General features: G+C 46.6%; 1 protein-coding gene across 3 annotated transcripts; it reads left to right on the plus strand.

The window, feature by feature from the left end:
- The first annotated feature begins 10374 nt into the window (after window positions 1–10374).
- Window positions 10375–14267, plus strand: LOC136451015 (uncharacterized). Of its 3 annotated transcripts, none has more exons than XM_066451737.1 (6): window positions 10375–10457; window positions 10537–10618; window positions 12435–12557; window positions 12661–12798; window positions 12908–13099; window positions 13258–14267. In XM_066451737.1, exons 2-6 carry the CDS (start codon window positions 10616–10618, stop codon window positions 14020–14022), a joined length of 1221 nt encoding a protein of 406 aa, XP_066307834.1. In that variant the 5' UTR covers window positions 10375–10457; window positions 10537–10615; the 3' UTR covers window positions 14023–14267. The 3 variants fall into 3 exon arrangements, with proteins under 3 accessions (XP_066307834.1, XP_066307835.1, XP_066307833.1); XM_066451738.1 differs by having other exon boundaries at window positions 12462–12557; XM_066451736.1 differs by lacking the exons at window positions 10375–10457; window positions 10537–10618 and having other exon boundaries at window positions 12173–12557.
- Window positions 14268–19306: the final 5039 nt, after the last annotated feature.

Below are 19306 nucleotides of genomic sequence, written 5' to 3' on the forward strand. Positions count from 1 at the left end.
GAAACTAGCTAATATTAGCTATGAGCTAATAGTTAGCTAACTATTAACTGCTAATGGGATCCAAATCGGGTCTTATTACCATCGCTATTTTTTAATAAAATAGCTATGATGTTCCTGCAAAATTGCGGGGTGCTCCGCTCGTCCTCCTTTGGGCCTCGTTCGGCTTGCTGAAACTGGCTGAAAACACTATTTTGTCTGAATGGTTGTGAGAGAAAAACACTGTTCCGACTGAAAAAACAAGCTAAATAGTGCGGATTATAAGGTAAGCCGAACGGGGCTCAAGGTCCGTTTGGAAATTGGAGTACGAATCTTTTTTTCTATTTTATATGTGTTTTTTTCTAAAATAAAAATGTGACATCCATATACGATTCTTAATTTCTGTAAAGTTCTTGTATTCTAAAGAGGCATATTTGCTAGCACCACGGGTATTAAACGGACGCGGCGAAAGCGAAAGGATTCTTTGGCACCATTTGGTAGCACCAACCACGGGTCGATCAAAACCAGAGCCGGGGCAGCAATCCATCCTACAGGCAGAGCAACTGGGATGTAACGTTCATGGATCAATCAACTGAACAAGTCAAACACCGTCGTGTCAGCCTCTGAACCTCACCTCGCCTAGCTCGTACCCCGTGACGCTGCCCATTGGATCGGATCAAAGCAATCCTAGCGTGCCTGAGCAAGAGCAATACAACACCGGGGACGTCTTCATCGGCGGTGGGTGCCCGTCCGCTGCCGTCCCCGTCCAGTTCATCCCAAAGCCGTCTCGGTGGGGTGGGGGGTGGGATAAGGGAAGCGGTGGCCCAAATGATGCCGAGGTTGACGCCATCGCCACCCACGCGGCCACCCAGCGAGCACGCACGTACCCATCCCTCTCCGTCGCCGTCGCCTTTCTTCCTCCTCCTGCGCCGGCCCATTTGCGTCAGTGCCGGGTAACGCCTGCCTAGTAGTACAGTACAGGATTGCTAGTGCTTGCCTGGCTTCCTTCAGAATCAGCAAGACCTGACTTGTCCAATCCTTGCACATCAATCAAGTAGGGCGCCAATAGCATCGGGTGCGCCATTTTCTAGCGACCGGAAGCACTTTGTGTGTTTTTTTTCTCTCTCACAAAAAGGAAGCACTTTGTGTTTTTCTTGAGTGGTTTGCGTAGTGTTATTAGATTGCTCTGTTTTTTCTAAGATAAAAAGAAACAGGATGTTACTTTTGGGATTCAGAAAGTTGAGTTAAAGAAGGGCGATTTTTTTTTTGTTTCGAAAGGTGTTAGTGCTTTTTTCGATATGAATTATAAATTATTACGCTGAGAAACATCGATCATTACGTCCTTGTCATGTTATTAACTCCAGGATTAGCAATGCATGCATGTAGGATGACTGGACCTTTTTATACTTCAAAAAAAAGGACGACTGGACTTGTTCTCGCAGCGTTGGCTCTGAACTCCGAACGATTCAGTTCCTGGCGGCGAAATCGGATCGACGATTCATAAAAGCACGTAGAATCACGGCATGCCACCGTACCAGTGGGCTACCGGTGCGCGAGTCCCTTTTGGCTGCGTAGCAATAGCAAGTCAAAGCGCACGGTATGTGGCTATGTGCCGGCGCTAGCACGTCGGGAAGACACCGATGGAGAGAAAAAGTCAGACGCTCAACAACACACCCTTACTCCCATCACAACTAAGACGGGATCGGCTGGTCAGTCTTTCAGTGAAGATGCAAATATGCTGGGGCTAAACAACCACACGGTTAGAGATGACACAGGAGAAAGAAAATAGGGAGCAGGAATATGATGAAGAGCTATTTCACAACCCCAACGTTGATGTTAATGTGCAAAACAATGCTGAAGCTAGGCGAAGCAGCATGCCAGAAATGCAAACTAGAGGGAGGGAATGTCCCATATCGGCTACAGTCTTCGAGCCACCAGTGATGAGTGTCGGATTGCCAACAGTGAATGAGCTGCAGATCACTCAGTCTGTAACTTCAATTAAAACTCCTATCAAACTGATCACCATTCACAAAGAGGTACCTGCATTGTCTCAAAATGAGGTAGCTACTGCTGAGAAGCACATCCAGGGGAAGGAGGGGGGAGCACTGAAGAAATGAAAAATACCGGATCTACAACAGTAAATGACATACTGCAGCAAGGCGCTGAAATAAACTTACCAGTACCACCACTGGTACAGATTGATGACCCTCAACAGAGAGCAATGCAGAAACTGACCCAAGCAGAAGAGAACACTAAAATCAGGAATCACAAGCGAGAAGAGGCTGACCAAAATACAGAAAAAATAGCCCGTCGCTTATCAGATTTTGCACTCACCAAGCAAGTCCCAAGAGCCATTCTGGAAACACCTATCACTGAACAAAGCAAACGGATGCAGAAGCCAAAAGATAAGATCAGCAAGGGAGATGCTAAGGAAGTGCTTATCACCCCGGTGAAGGAAAACAAGGGCAACAAAGCAGTAGGGAAGGAGAATGAAAGTATACACACAAGTAAAAGAAAAAGTGAGAAAAAGAAAAAGTGAGAGGATTGCTAGTAGGCCAAAGTCTAACCTGACAATGCAGGAGCAGGCTACCAGACTCCTCATGAAAAAATGCGGAATTGTGGACACCAACAAGAATCTGGAAGAGGGCCAGCAGGAAAAATCCAGACTGCAATTTGTTGAGCCTATGAAAGAGATGACTGTGCAAGGCCTTCGTGAGACTTTTCGGCTAAATGGCAATGAAGCTGATCCTCTCGACGCGATAGCGTTGGAGGGGGATGAGTGAACCTTGCCTCTCTTCAGCTGGGGGAGGGGGGTTGGGGGGAGTTGTGTTTGTTTCAATTACCATGAACAAACCAGCATCCTGTGTGTCTCGTGTACGGTGGGAGCAAGCTTAGAGGAGAAGGGCTACCACTGTGTTATGGTCCATTGTAAATAGTGTAATTTACTTAGTGCATAATAAAGGTGTGCAAGGGAGGAGCAGGAATGGCTATGAGGTTGCTGGTCCCACAGTTATTTTGGGTTAGAACTACCATAAAAATGATCATGAATGAACAGAATTGTAGAATCCTGAATTGGAACGTTAGAGGCCTCAATACAAAAGCAAGAAGACAGGTGGTCAGAGATTTAGTAACTGAGCATAACTGCAGCATAGTGTGTTTGCAAGAAACAAAGATGCAAAATCTAGATGCTACCATTGTATCATAAGCTTTAGGTCCAAAATTTACCAACAGTTTTACTTATTTACCTGCATAAGATACCAGAGGGGGAGTGTTGCTAGCAGTGAATGAGGACTATTATAACCTGTCAGAGACACAAATCAGAGGTCATACAGTGATAGCAAAATTAGAGTCAAAGACATACCCTGTAAGTTGGCGGCTGACAGGAGTATATGATCCACAATTTGATCAGGATAAAATGTATTTCCTGGCTGAAATAAAAAGTTGTAAGCAACCTGATCTAGATAGATGGCTGATCCTAGGGGACTTCAACATGATTTTGAGTGCAGAGGATAAAAACAACAACAACATCAATAGAAGACTAATGGGTGCCTTCAGGAACACGGTTGAGGAACTAGAGTTAAAGGAAATCTCCCTAACAGACAGAAAATTCACATGGAGCAATAATGTCACATATACAAGAATTGATAAGTTTTTTTGCACAACAGAATGGGAGCTAATGTTGCCCAATTGCAGATTGTATGCTGATTCATCATTAGTATCAGATCATTGCCCCTTAATACTTGCTACAGAAGGATATATCAGAGCTTATAGAGGGTTTAGGTTCGAAACCTTTTGGACAGAAATCCAGGGATTCAGGGAGGAAGTACCGCAAGTCTGAAGCAGGAATCTAACCATTCAGAACCCTTTCCAGAAGTTATACACTAAATTGCAATGCACAGCAAAGCGGTTGAGAGGATGGGCAAGAGAAATTATTGGCAATAACAAGTTACTGATGTTGGCTGCCAAGCAGCTCATTGCAATTCTAGATGTGGTACAGGAGGTCAGACAGCTAAGCCAACAGGAGGTGCTGCTAAAAAGAGATCTAAAGAACAGGTATCTTGCCATGGCTGCTATTGAGAAATTAAGGGCAAGGCAAAGATCAAGATTGAAGTACCTTAAGGCAGGAGATGCATCCTCAAAAAATTTTTTCCTGTCAGCTAATGGGAGAAGGAAAAAGAACTACATCCAAACATTGCAAACGCAGCAAGGGTTCCTGCATACACAGGAGGAGAAAGAAGGGGCAATTCTACAACTTTTTTCATCTGTACTGGGGACACAAGCAGTTAGGAATCAAACACTGAATTAGGAATCAATTAATATCACAAGGCAAGACCTAAGTCACCTGGAAGAGGAATTCAATGAAGAGGAAGTTAAGCAGGCAATCTAGGACATGCAACTTGAAGCTGCACCTGGCCCTGATGGTTTTATTGCAAAGTTCTTTAGGTCATGCTAGGACATAATCAAGGAGGATCTTTGTGCAGCATTGCATTACTTCTACAATCTGCACGGGCAACATCTCAAGATGCTAAATTCTGCCCACATTGTGCTCATTCCTAAATCAGCTGAAGCTCTGAAAATTAGGGATTACAGACCAATTAGCTTGACTAGTAGCATTGCCAAGATTATATTCAAAGTGCTGGCAACCAGGTTGTCCTAGAGTCTGAGCAATCTTGTGTCAAGAAATCAAAGTGCTTTCATCAGGAAACGAAGCATCCATGACAACTTTCTCTACACACAGAACACCATTAGGCATTTACACAAAACAAACCAACCAACATTGTTTCTCAAGCTCGATATTGCAAAGGCTTTCGACTCGGTGAGATGGGACTATTTGCTAGAGGCTATGGAAAGTATGGGCTTTGGACAAAGATGGAGAGAGTGGATATCATTGCTGCTCTCCACAACATCTTCATCAATTCTAGTAAACGGATTTCTTTCTTTAGGCACAAAAAAGGTTTAAGGCAGGGGGATCCTTTGTCACCGTTCATACTAGCATTAGAGCCATTGCAGAGAATCTTATCAATTGCAGAAGAGCACTCTTTAATCACCCCAGTGGCATCCCAATCGGCCAAATTTAGAGTAAGCCTTTATGCCAATGACGCTGCTATTTTTGTTAATCCAGTCAGACAAGAGGTTCATGCAATCAAAGAGATTTTGGATATTTTTGAGGAGGTGTCTGGCCTCCATATCAACCTCAATAAGTCGACTGCCTACCCAATTAGGTGTGACAACATCGCTGTAAATGATATAATGCAAGATATGTCCTGCACGATCAAAACATTTCCATGCAAATATTTAGATCTCCCACTGTCACTCAGAAAACTCAGAAGGGTGGAGGTTCAGCCACTAATTGATAGGATGGCATCAAAATTATCAGTATGGAAGGAAAAGTTAATGGACAAGACTGGAAGATTGACTTTGGTAAAATCAGTGCTATCAGCAATGCCAGTTTACTTCCTCACGGTTTTCTCCTTGCCAAAATGGGCAATCAAGAAAATAGATAAGATTAGAAGAAGATTCCTCTGGAAAGGTGAAGAGAATGCTAGCAGAGGTCACTGCCTGGTGAATTGAAAGAAATGCAAGCTGCCTAAAGAGTTAGGAGGATTGGGCATTCTAGACCTGCAAATGTTCAGTAGAGCTCTAAGGTTGCGATGGATATGATTTGAATGGAAGGACCCGGAGAGGCCTTGGGTTGGGTCGCCAACACCCTGTGATAACATAAATAGACAAGTTTTTAGAGTTAGCACTGTTGGCAATGGTGTGGTGGCCAAGTTTTGGCATTGCAGTTGGCTGCAAGGAAGGGCCCCGATTGACATAGTACCAACCTTGTACAGATTGGCATGGAGGAAGCAACGAACAGTTCAACAAGAACTCCAGAACAACAACTAGACTCGTGGTCTGTGGCGAATGACAACAGCACAAGAAATGGCAGAATTCATCATCTTGTGGGAATTGATACAGGGCGTACAGCTTAGTGATGAAACTGATTCAATAACCTGGTGATGGACTGCTGATGGATCGTACACAACCAAATCGGCATACAAGATGCAACTGCAAGGCACCTACTCAGATGGCAGCCAGCATAAAGTCTAGAAAGCATTCGCTGAGGGAAAGGTTAAATTCTTTGCCTGGGTTCTGCTACAAAGGAAAATCTTGATGGCCGACCTGCTATCGGCCAGGCATTGGCAAGGTCCAACAACCTGCCCTTTATGTGACCAAGAGCCTGAAACTGCATGCCATCTGTGTCTGCAATGCTACTTTGCAAGGGAGGTGTGGTTCCTGATTGGCAATTGGATGGGGTGGGGTGCTGGCTTTCTCTCAACAGTTGCAACGGATATCCAAGATTGGTGGAATCAAATGTTATAGCCATTGAAGGACAAAGAGAAAAGATCGGTAGCGACAGTGTTAATGTACGCGACCTGGAACTTATGGAAGGAGAGGAATCAGAGAATATTTGAATCTAAAGCTTTGTGAGTAGATCAAGTCTTCGATCTCATCAAGCAAGACATCTTGCTTCGGCATCGGGCGTGTGCAACACCTCTCATTAGAGAAGACTTGCATCCCCTTAGCGCTGCACCGTTTAGTTGCTTTTATTACTATGTGTCGAGTTCTTTTCATCAAACTGTAATAGTTCGTAATTTGTAATCGATAACCAGAACTTCTATTCTCTTCTTAATTGAAGGGCAGCGCTCCTGCCAATAAGTTCAAAAAAAAGTGTTGGATTGGTCCGGTCTCAAAAGTCAAAACTACTAGATTCTCTTCACGGACTAAGTTATTACGTTTTGGACCTTTATTTTCTAAACCAAAGTGCCTACCCGAGAAATAAGCTCCAAAACAAAACATAAACCAAGACCAAGATACCTTCATCTTCATAATCATAATAAAAAAAGCGGCAGTTTTTTTTTTGTTTTTTCAACACAGCTGAAAACAAAATCACCAAAGGAAGTTGAGTTAGCTTAGTTGGTCGAGACTATGTATGTATGTCACGATTCCAGACCAGACATATCTTCTTAATTATAATTATCAATAGTTAATTCTTAATTAATAATTGATATAGAATGCTACCTAGTAGTTTCCTTTTTGACAACGTATCAGGTGCAAACGAACCAAACTGTACAAACTTAGAAACTACCAATTAGAACCATTAGATGCTGATCCAATGGTTGGGGTAAGAGGTGGGATTTTTTTGCGCTTAAGCCCCCCACCCGCCGGTCTTACACTTAAGCCCCCTCACCCCATTCATTGGATCAGCATTTAGTGGTCGTGACTGGTAGTTTTCAAGTTTGCACATATTGGTTTGTTTTTGGATTGGTCCAAGTCTTTTAAAAAAATCTGCAGCTTCCTTCATCACTTGTTTGTTGAACCATCGTGTACCTTAACCCCCAGCTATGTATGTGCTTCTCCTGAACGGCCTCCTAACCAAAGTTGCAGAATCGTCTCATTCTGGAACCGACGCGTTTCTGGCTTTCTGCTCTACCCTTTCTGCATGCATGCTACTGCCCTGTGTTTACCAAATGGAGCCGCCTCAGGGCTATCTATCCAGACTGGAAATCCTGGCACTGTCCCTGCCAGAACTAATCTCTCAGCTGGACTGTTCATTGTGGTCTAATGATTTTATCTGTGAGTTTTTTTTATGGTTTCAGAGACTCGATTTCCATGATTTCCATAATTACTCTGATTTGACTTTTGTGCTGTCCATCTGTAACGCCAGCAGGAATGTTTCTATCCCTGAAAATTTTCTACATCAGCAAAACGAGTAATTGTTTTTTTTTTGTGTCCTCTCTCATAAATAGCTTGATCATGGCCAATTGTTCATTTTGCTGATGTAGACGTGTGCCTTATAATTTCTCTAGAAGCGGCGATTGACGAGGACATAACAGAATATACATAGGATTGCAGTCATATGAAACAAAATTCCAACATACAAAAAATAAAGTTGATGGCTAAGAGATGTGGAGCCCCGAGGCAGTTTTCTAGTCTTCGATGGAGACGGGAATGTTTTTCTTTTTGGTATTTTTTCATTCTACATATCCTCAAGTTCTTTTTTTTAAAGTATATCCTCAAGTTCATAGTGACCCCATCTCAGATTCTCATTGGTGGAGATAGCTTTCTGATCCGACTGGCTATGCTTTTAATTTACCTATTCTAGCTTTCTTTATTAGATAATGTAAAAAGATACTTGTTCTAGGTATACAACTCAAAAAGATCAAAACTTTGTGCTTGAGACATTTTTTTCCCCTAAAATACGAGTAAAAAATAAAACATGCGGTTGAGTCCCTGAGGGACCTCTACCTAATACTGTTTGATCTAATCGTCTATTAAGGGAGAGAAGGAACTAGCGTGGGCTTCAACTTAATACTCCTCCACTCCCAATCAAATCACACGCATGCCTCTCACGATTCCTCGTTGACAAGTTTTTTATAATATATATAAAAAATAAATTGGTGCGATTACATATCATCTTGAACTACCCTAAACATGCCTTTTATCTACCTAGTCCCCATAGAATATATTTAATCCCTTAAACTAGGTAATAGCATACCCTTATAGCACAAAAATATGTTAAAATTTTCTGGGATTATTTTCATAGATGGGAACATCTAGTACGGATTTAAATACATAAAAAGGATAAAAGAATATTAAAATATTTTATAATAAAACATTTAAATACTCTGTAGCATATTGTATGAACTTTTTTTGTCACCCTATAACTTTTTAACGTAAACAACAAGTTATATATGAGGAAAAGCTAAAAATAGATTTCATTTTTTAGCAGAAAAAGTGATATTCCTCAATATAGTATAGCGGAGGAGACGTGTACCTTGTAAGCATGTGTTTGTTTATTATACATTTTTATTACTGTTATATAAGAAAAAGATATTAATGGGATTTTCTGCTTAGCTGGTGGGAGAAAACTGATGAGGCACGGGTCCTCGGCTTCGGCAGTTCGGCTGCTGGCTGTAGCCTGTGGAGTAGGATATGGCCTGGTGTCATCTTTTTGACTTCGACGAGTGGTATTCCGTCATATTTCGCAATCGTTCCCCTGGCTTTTCACAGAATTCATGGATACGATGATCACGACATTCCCATTCTGCAACTTCATTTAAGTTTGTGAACGAAAGATACCGGTGTAGCCAGCCTCCATAAGCAAGTACAACTTTCAGCCCAAAGAAACGAAGTAAAACCTGTACAGATGAAGGACTGGAATAGTTGACGAAACTAGGGCCCGTGCAAATTTCTCTAGGGACTTTTTTTTTATCACTCTCTGGACTTTGCCCTCCCTCTCTTGACTAAACAACTTAGCGACATATCAGGTGCAAATCAACCAACCTATATAAACTTGGAAATTACCGATCAGGGCCACTAGATGCTGATCCAATAGATGGGGTGAGGGGGCTTAAGCACAAAAAAAAGGTCGGCGGGTGAGGGGCTTAAACACAAAAAAATCCACCTCTCACCCCATCCATTAAATCAGCATCCAGTGGTCCTGATTGGTAGTTTCCAAGTTTACACAGGTTGATTGGTTTGCACCTGATACGTTGCCAAACAACTTTCTTAGATATTTCATATTAGCGTCGGATAAAGGCCCTGTGTGGATTGGGTAAAAATTTTTATAAGTTATAATAGCTAGAGGGAGCCAGCTAATAACTTTTTATGAGGTCGGATAATGAGCTATAAACTGAACTAGGGTTCTGAGCTGTTTAGATTAGCTAGCATTTTTTAGTCGCCCTGTTTTGCAGCACTACTTCAGCAGTACTTTTCAGCGAACAAACATTGTTTTTCTCTCACAACATTTCAACATAAGCATCAGCATAAGCCAAACTTCTACGAAACGACAGGGCCAGTAGCTAGCAACTTATTTGGTTAATCCAAACAGAACCAAACGCTGGGAAATCCGTAAATACATAGCTCGTTAAAATTAGCTTCTTCCACAATTCCACTGGATGAAGTACAAAGACATAAATGAAGAAGAAAAAAATTGAAGACTACACCGAATTTGTAGAGCACATTTCTTGGTTGAGAAGAGATTAAAAGAGAGCAAATAGACTACAAACTATTTGATTTGATATTGTAGTAACGAAGGTTCCGTTCAAATGGTATAATAAAAAGACAAAAAAGATGACAAGCATGTTTCTACAATCATTAGTATCGAATTATTAAACATGCGCTCATCTCTATTAATTGAAATTGGCACAATCTCAAGCTATCACTAATATATCTATTTCATTTTGGCAGCTCAATCCATATCTTTAGTCTCTTCTCTATTGTAAAAAGACTTGGAGCCAAGAAATGGCCATTCTAGGAAATAGACGAAGTATCAGGGGTCTAATGAGAAAAGGCACTAGTATGAATGAAACTGAAAGCCGACGAGGGGCTACAGCATTAAAAATATCCCTCCATTAACTCTCCAACTCCAACTCCTCTTCCTCTGCCTTTTCATTTTCGGGGTCTGTCCGGCTGCCATTAAAGCCGATGAATAAGTAAGCTAAAGCTATTTTATTGTAAGAGAAAAATAAATTAGCTTCTTTTTCGCATCACAAAATTCCAATTGCGGCGCAGTCTTGGATTGTTTGCTCCAGGCCGCAAATGATCATCATCAGCGGCAGCAACTTCCCAACGGATTCGTGATCCTCCCGCGATGGTACGGCGATTCTCGTCTGTTCTTCTTTTCCTCGCCAAATCTTCCATACCATTTCTCCAGCGTTCCAGCTTTCTCTGATAGACTAATCGATAGGATTTTGATTGAGGGATGGTTTTTTCTGAGGACGAAGAAGGCTTAACGGCCTCCCCTCAGTTTTCTCGGCTCTGCTGTTTCCGCTGCTGGTTTCTCGCTTCTTTCAGTTTGTTCAGTTCTGGAGCTCCAGAATCGGAATTCTGCAAGGTTTCTGAGCACGTGTTGAATTTTCTTGTAAGAATTTCTTGCTAGAATCCACTGTCCGATTGCGTTTTAAAAGTGATTAGTCGTCTGAAATTTATTCGATTCGCTTCTTCAGCATGTTTGTTCCGATACTGTTATATCACTGATTCGGTAAAGGAGTTCACTTTCCGTTCAAAGAATATTTTTTTGCGATCCCCAGGAGAAAACTAAATCGTGCTTCTATCGCCTTTTGATGTATATAACTCGTCCCTAGAATTCTCCGTTTGTTCTTCTTCGTTGACAAATTTGGTAGGTACTACGAGAAGTTTTTCAACAGTCCCCATATAAATGTTCTGGTACTTGCTGCCTTTTGGAGGTGGAAGTTCAATGAAACAGAAACCAGTTTCCTTCTTTAATTCGACTAGTAACTGGGAATTCAGTTAGCCCTGATATTCCTGCATATGGGGGTGCCTCATGTTCAGGTTTGAATTTTGTGGTTGCTTCCTCGTATTTGCAATCGCCGTTTTTCACCGCGCGGGTGATCCCTTGAAATTTTACCACTTCCATTTCATAATCCTACTCTCTCTCTCTCTCTCTGTTTTTTTTTTTTTTTTTGCCACGAAACAATCGTTGACAGTGACACGTGCTTTATCAGTTAGTTCGAGTCCAGTTGGAGAACTAATTGCCTTCCTTTACAAGTGACTTCCCTATTGTTGCAAAGGTCTGAAAAAAAGTTTTCCTGTCAGTCTGTCACAACCTGACACAGTTTGTTTCTACACATTGAAAAGAAAATGTTTTTTAGCAGATGAGACCTATGTAAAACCGATTTGAACACCCCTAATTCTCTTTGAAAATTGAGTCAGGCGCGCAGTGTTTTTTGGATGCTTTGCCCCTCTGAGCTCTGAATACAGCTCGTGCTGAATGCTGGGGTTGCTGATCTTTTAACCATAGCGAGTTTCTTTGCGTAGAGGTCACACTTACAGTTGCAGTAGATTTCAAGGCGAGTTTTAGCATCAAAAATGCTATACAACACACGTGTGTTTTAGGAGAAAAAAACATATAGATTTTCTCTCTCTTTTTTTTCACCTCGTGCGTGTCGTTTCCTCCTGTCCGATCGCTTGCTGTGCCTCGTGTGTGGGCTCCAGGCTGTTCGTGTGTGGGCTCCAGGCTGTTCGCTCGGATTGATCGCTCGGATGTTCGTGTGTGGAGACGCCTGACGCCTTGTGTGTCCGGCTCCAGGCTTGCTCTACGATTTGTGATTTGTCTTTTCATAGAAAAAAATTGTTTCCTGTGATTTGTAAATCTGTGATCTTATAATTTGTGATTGTCTGGAGGTAGAAGAAAGCTGGAGGTAGAAGGAGGATAGAGGCTGTTGGATCTTAATTCTATGGTGTAAAAAAATTCATGTGTTGAAACTGCATAAAACACGTGGTTGTTGGATAGACAGACTTTTCCTCCACCAGAGTCCACAAGTACTTGCGTTCTGGTCAAGTCTAGTTTCAGCAGTTGCGAATTCAGACATGTTGAATCTTGACGCCATGCCAATGCAACCACACGTATGATGTCCTCGCTCATTGTTCCTTCTGACGGCCCGCCGCAGGGTCCCATCTCCCATGATGCGTGGCAGAAGCGGTTCTTCAGCGTCGCGCCCCCGGCGGCGCTGGTCTTCTTCTTCGTGCTGATATTCGTCGCCGGTGCAATTGTCACGCTCGATCATAAGGAGGTGCGTTGTGACTTTTGACAAATAGGCATGTTTTCTTGGAATGGATGTCTTCAGCTGGTGTGGTCTCTGAATTCTTAAATTCCTGCGCAACTTGTTTCTGCAGAGTGTGTCCATATTGCAGTTGCAACCAAAAGGAGTGATTGCAGCAGTGGAAATGAGGCCTCCGGCGACTAGCGAGCTGAGGCCTTCAGCGACGAGCGAGCTGCGCGCTGAGCCAGCAGAGGAACCCGACATCTGTGAGGTCAAAGATGGTCTCTTTGTTGCCATGTTGTCCATGAGAAATTGACAGCTGATGAGAGTTTTACAACAGCAGTTACTGAAAAATCCTTGTGTTGAAAACTCTTCTTCAGAATAAATGTAGACCTCCAGGCAGCGAGCCCTTGCCGAGGGGCATCGTTCAAGACAAGTCCAACTTCGAGATGGAGTCGCTGGGTGGCAACCCTGAACGGAAGGAGAACGGCAGCGGCAGGCAGTCGAAAAGCCTCCTCGCCATCCCCGTCGGCATCAAGCAGAAGGCGGTCGTCGACAAGCTCGTCTCCAAGGTAGGTACCAGGGCCAGGGCCTTCCATTGTCCAGTTTATGCATGCTCGTCAGATATAGTAGAAAGGTTAGCAGCGTGCCTGCATGCCATCGTGACGCACAGACGACCTGACTGATCAGTGATCACCGTGCTGTATGTATGTTGCTCTCGTGTCGTCAGTTCCCGGAGGCCAAGTTCACCGTGATGCTGTTCCACTACGACGGCAAGGTGGACGGGTGGCGAGACCTCGAGTGGTCGGGCCGCGCGATCCACGTCGCCGTGCGCGACCAGACCAAGTGGTGGTTCGCCAAGAGGTTCCTGCACCCGGACTTGGTGGCGGAGTACGACTACATCTTCCTCTGGGACGAGGACATCGAGGTGGACAGCTTCGACCCGCTCAGGTACCTGCGGATCGTGAGGAAGGAAGGGCTCGAGATCTCGCAGCCAGCGCTGGACCGCCGCTCGCAGATCCACCACCGGCTCACGGCGCGCGCGCGGAGCGGCGACGTCCACCGGCGGTACTACAAGACGAACGGGCACGGCAGGTGCTACGGCAACAGCACGGGCCCGCCGTGCACGGGGTGGGTGGAGATGATGGTGCCCGTGTTCTCGCGCGCGGCGTGGCGGTGCGCGTGGCACATGATCCAGAACGACCTCGTCTACGCGTGGGGGATGGACTACAAGCTCGGCTACTGCGCGCAGGGCGACCGGAGCCGCAACGTTGGCGTCGTCGACAGCCAATACGTGCTCCACAGGGGCATCCCCACGCTCGGCGACGGCGGCAAGGCGACGGTATCGGCGTCGGCGTTGGGGACCGATCGGTTAGCGGTGAGGCAGCGGTCCTACACCGAGCTGCAGGTGTTCAACAGGAGGTGGAAGAAGGCCGTGGCGGAGGACGGGTGCTGGACCGACCCTTACCTGAACTCGGCGGCGACCACCGGCTGACCGTTGGACGGGACGAGGCGGTGCAGGGAAGTGCAGTAGTTGGTAGCTGTCAGGTTGACCTTGCCTAGATCAAAGATGGTAGTAGATCATACACCGCATTAGTTTACAGGTTCAGAGAGCTCTATATATGATGTACAGATTGTTTTCCCCCGTCTCTTGCCTGTGGTCTATACAAGGGAATAAGATGCATGGATAAAGAAATTTGATGTAACCTTTTTTTAAAAACAAAAGTTTTTGTGGTGAGATGATGAATACAGTTTCACCATACACAATACATGCATAGAACTACAATGCACTTCAATGGAACAATGATTCCTCCTCCAATTCCAACTAAAAAGAGAAATTCTTTGCTAGTTCTTCATCCATGAGCTTCGTCCGGTTCACCTCTTCATGCATAGGTGCACTCTCGGCCTCTTCGGACAACCCTTTTCAGCACAACAACATATTCTTCCTCCTAGTATCAGAATGAGCATCCACTACCATCCCTGAAAGACCATCAAAACATGATCATCTAATGAAAATCACAAGAAACGGTCAGAAATCAAACAAAAACAAGGCCATAAAACCTAACCTTGCGATCTAAATACTTGTAGAAGATGCGGCCATAGTTGAGACTGTCTTGCTTCTTAACCTTGAACTCCGATGCTGCCTACACTCATTGCGCATAATCAAAGGGGGAGTTCCGACCTTAGTCTCTTACCATGTCGGTTGACATTTTGAACCATAAGTGATATTGTATTATCACTGCAGGGTTGGAAAACCGATTATCCTCTGTTGGATGCAATTTCGACAGTGATGGGAGGTTCCAACCCGACTGTCGGTGTTTTGAGTTGCCACCGACTAGTAAATTTCTAATATTGTGCGTCTGGCTCGGATGGTGTGCTAAGAGGACACGAGGTTTATACTGATTCGGGCAGAATGTCCCTACGTCTAGTTTGTTGTTGTTGCTCGTATTATTAGCACTAAAAGTTCATAGTAGAGGTTACAAACAGTCGAGAGAGAGACATGTCCCAAGTCTCTGGTGAGAGGAGCGAATAGGTGCTGAGAGCTCGCTCGCTTCCCGGCTATGTGCTTGTGTGTTCTGATCGGTTTGGGGTTCGATGGGTTCGAGTCTGAATTGATGCGATGTGTTGCGATGCCCCTTATAGGACGCCCTGCTTTCCCTTTTATAGGCCAAGGGAACGCACGGGTTACAGTGGAGGGAAAAGAGGAGAATGAGAAAGAGAAGAAGTCCTACAGGATCGTCGGGTCCTTCTTTTTCTTCATGCGGGTCCTGTCGACCCTATAGCCGTCAACAAGGACAGCTCCACGTCATGGCCCTTTCCGTCACTGGCGCCATGTGCAGGCGTCATCTCCCGGTCGTGGTGGACTGACGTGCCTGTCAGTGCTCGTACGAGGGTTAGGCAGAACAGCACTGGTACGCCCGATACTATTCCTGATGTGAATCCCTAGGTATGGCCCATCATGGCCATGGGTTATATCGGGGTATCCTGATCACCTCCCTGGTGTCAGAGCTTTGTCACAGGTCCATTCGCTTGGACTTGGAGTGGTTGGTAGTGGTATGGGTCTCCGTCGGGCAAGACAGATCCCCTAGCCTCGGGGTCAATCGAGGCGGAGTCCCCCCAGTGGACGGGCGAGGCGGAGCGCAAACCCAAGGGTCGTGCGAGGTGGAGCCCACCCCAGAGGTTGGGCGTGGCGGAGCCCACCCTTAGAGGCCAAGTGAGGCAGAGCCCACCCTTAGAAGTTGAGCGAGACAGAGCCAGCCCTCAAAGGTCGGACGAGGTAGATCCTGCGGCCTCGGTGTCCGACGAGGTGGAGCCCACCCTCAGAGGTCGGGCAAGACGGAGCCCATCCCCAAGGGTTAGGCAAGGCAGAGCCGACCTCAGTGTCAGGCAAGGCGAAGCCCATCCCCAAGGGTTAAGCAAGGCAAAGCCTGTGGCCTTAGTGTTGGGCGAGGCAGAGCCCACCCTCAAAGGTCGGGCAAGATGGAGCCTGTCCCTAAGGGTCAGGTGAGGCGGAGCCCGTCCTCAGAGATCAGGTGAGGCGAAGCTCGTCCCTAGAGGTCAGGCGAGGTGGAGCCGCCCTTAGAGGCCAGGCGAGGCAGAGCCAGCCCTTACAGGTCGAACGAGGCAGAGCCCATCCTCAAAGGTTGGATGAGGCATAGCCCACCCTTAGAGGCTGGGCGAGGCGGATCCCACAGCCTTGGTGTTGGGTGAGGTAGAGCCATCCCTCAGAGGTCGAGCAAGGCAGAGCCTGTGGCCTCGGTGTCAGGCGAGTAGGAGCCCACCGCTAGAGGTCGGGTGAGGCAGAGCTTGCGCACCTTGGGCTTGGTTGGAGCTGTAGTTGTGCTCTTGACTACTCAGATGAATCAATATTGATGGTTATTAGGTCCTCCTCTTCGGGTACCCTAGTATTGGTCTCCAACAGTAGCCCCAAGCCTACGGAGGAGTAGAATACTCCTTCGGAGGCTTTTATGAACGGGAGGACTCTGAAGGCCTCAACCTTCTTTTGTTGCCCACAGCGTGACCTGGGGGTGGTGATTCCCTTTCCTCGAGCCCCCTCTCATAGCAGGGGCTCGGTTGAGGATTGGTTCGTCTTTGCAATTGTCTTTTCCCAAGCGTTTTTCCAATAAAAATGGAGGGGCCGAGCCATGCCATGATTTTCCTCTAAGGACGAATCATGGCACCTGGTGAGCTATTAATGGGCTAGACTGAGTGGGGCCCTCGACATCCCATTCATAGGGATATGGCTTGGGTCAGCTTGGTGACTGACTCTAGATTCTCAGAGGTCAATCCATATAGTTCTCGGGTCCGTTTGACCGGTCCCGAGGGCTAAGTACCTTTTTTTCAAATAAGAAACCATGGATCGTAACTGGCCAAGACTCGAACGTGGGCCAAGATGCCTACGGTGCTTGAGCGCCTGGGTACTAGCCGCTAGTGGGCCCATCCCTTTCCATGTCTCACCCTAAAGGTGCCTAGAGTGGTTATTGAACACGTCGATGGGCCAGCCTGTGAACTCCTAGGCCTAATCGAGCCGTAGGGGTGCTTTTAGATCTGTATTCCTCTTACTCATGATGAGTCATGGCCCGTCCGAAGAGGTAGAATGCCTAATGAGTTTTCCAAGGCAACAGACAGAGATTATGTGTGCACATCCAATGGCGGGATGTTGTGGCAGATTGTGGTAGGCGCGGGGATTAAGGCGGGCGGTTGGTTTCCTCACATCCATTGCCCCTATAAAACCAAAGGGTTCGCCCCCTGGATTCCATACCTTGCATCCTTACCTCCGCAGCCACGATCGTCGCCACCAATCGCTCATGTTTCCTGTCTCCACATCCCCACCGCCATCGAGCTCACATCCACCCATCCCCGCCTCTAATGGATCCGTGGTGCCACTCTGATATCACCTTCCAGTGCATGGAGGGCCTTGTCCATCGTGGTCTTCTCCACGCATGGACCGCAGCTGAGGAGTGGCTGCTGCCTAGTGAGGAGGACATGCCATCGCCGCCCGACCACTTCCACGAGCGCAGGTTTGTGACCCCTACCCACAGATTTATTTGGGGGCTACTACACTACTACAAGATCGAAGTGCAGCATCTCAATACCAACAGGATCCAGCACATGGCGGCATTCATTGCCCTATGTGAGGGCTTCCTAGGGATGAGCCCCCACTTCAATTTGTGGAGGTACTCCTTCGCCGTCACCCTCTAGAAGAAGAGGGAGAAGAGCGGCAGGTAGGAGCTACACATATCGATGGGGTACGCCGGCATCTAGCTCTAAAACAATCGGGTCGGTGAGTACCCATCGATGCGGCTATCAATGTCCAATAAGAGGTGGCACTCATAGTGGTTCTACCTCAAGAATGACGTCGTTACCCCTCTATCGGAGTTCATCGGGCGCCTGATCAAAGAGGGCCTAGAGTCATGGAGGAAGGGGGCGTCCCGAAGAAGGACAAGAAGAAGATCTAGGACCACATCACCACCATCCACATCCCCAAGGAGAACGGCTTGAAGGGGTCAGGCATCATCAGGGCCTACCACATAAGGAGGGTGGCGCCATTGATGATGTGTGCGCTCCTGCTATAAGTGATGGCGCCCGAGGCATCGTTCGATGGAACGACACTCGCTGTGGGGGCACTCCCCAACTCTGAGATCATGCAACGCATCAAGGAGGCAATGAAGCTCTCGTGGGACAACGCGGGTGCCCCCCTCAATTTCATCTACATGGTGTTGGGACATCCTCCGATGCGGCTGGAACCAAGCCACGTCGTCTTCATAAGTTTACCCTTCTTATGCCTTCTCTTCAATAGATTTCCCATCCTCTTGATACTAACTTTGAGAGGGGTAGGACCAACCGAGGGACCTCATCTTCATGGATCACCCGACACCATTGCCAATGGATTCATCCATGAGGGCGGCAAATCACACCGAGGGCGAGCGGCTGAGGAAGGCGAAGGAGGACAAGAAGAGAAAGAGGCAGCAGGAGCTGTTGGCGTGGGAATGCGGGGAGGACATCGACAACGACGATGATGATAATGATGGTGACGATGATGAGGTAGATGACGATGTTGAGTGGGACATCCTAGAGAATAAGGATGCATATACTTGTATTGGTTCGTCCTTGCAGGAGTCAGGACCCTTCCCGTTCCACGGAGGGGAGGGTGCGTCTAGGGAGCCGATGGAGGCGGGGCATACCGTTGGCCTCCCTCAGGAGCCAATGAGGGTGGGTGGCTCTGCTGTCATGCCTGAGATGCCAGCAGAGATGGGTGGCTTCACCATCGTGCCCCAAGAGCTAAGGGGAGCGAGCCCCTCTGCCTAGGAGTAGGCGGTGGGCTCAAAACGGCCTCATTCCGATGAGGCAGAGCAAAGGTCGGGGGGTTCACCCTCCAAACACATCTACTGCCTGACGACACTGAGGTGAGTTGCCAGTTCCTCTATTTTTTCCTATTTTAGTTAGATTTTGTCGTGACTTATGCTTTTCATCCCTTGTAGTGTCGGTAGACAGCGCAATCCTTTGGCGCTGGTGCCGAAGAAGAGCATCACCCTTGAATTGAGGCAGCAACCATCAGCTGGTGTCACCCATTTTAGGTCAGAGCGGCACTAGTGTGACCACATCGTCGGTCGGTCAGATGCCACCCATGGTAGCGCTCGTGCCCTCGGTAGGATGGGTGGATGTGGGGGCTCAAAGGGTGCCTTTAGATGTCACAGAGTAGCCAGCGATGGCCATGATTCTGCTACCGATGATGGAGCAGACGTGGCTATCGACGGTGCTCGTGGCGCCAACCATGG

The sequence above is a fragment of the Miscanthus floridulus genome, chromosome 5 (genome assembly GCF_019320115.1).
Source record: "Miscanthus floridulus cultivar M001 chromosome 5, ASM1932011v1, whole genome shotgun sequence".
NCBI classification, from domain to species: domain Eukaryota; kingdom Viridiplantae; phylum Streptophyta; class Magnoliopsida; order Poales; family Poaceae; genus Miscanthus; species Miscanthus floridulus.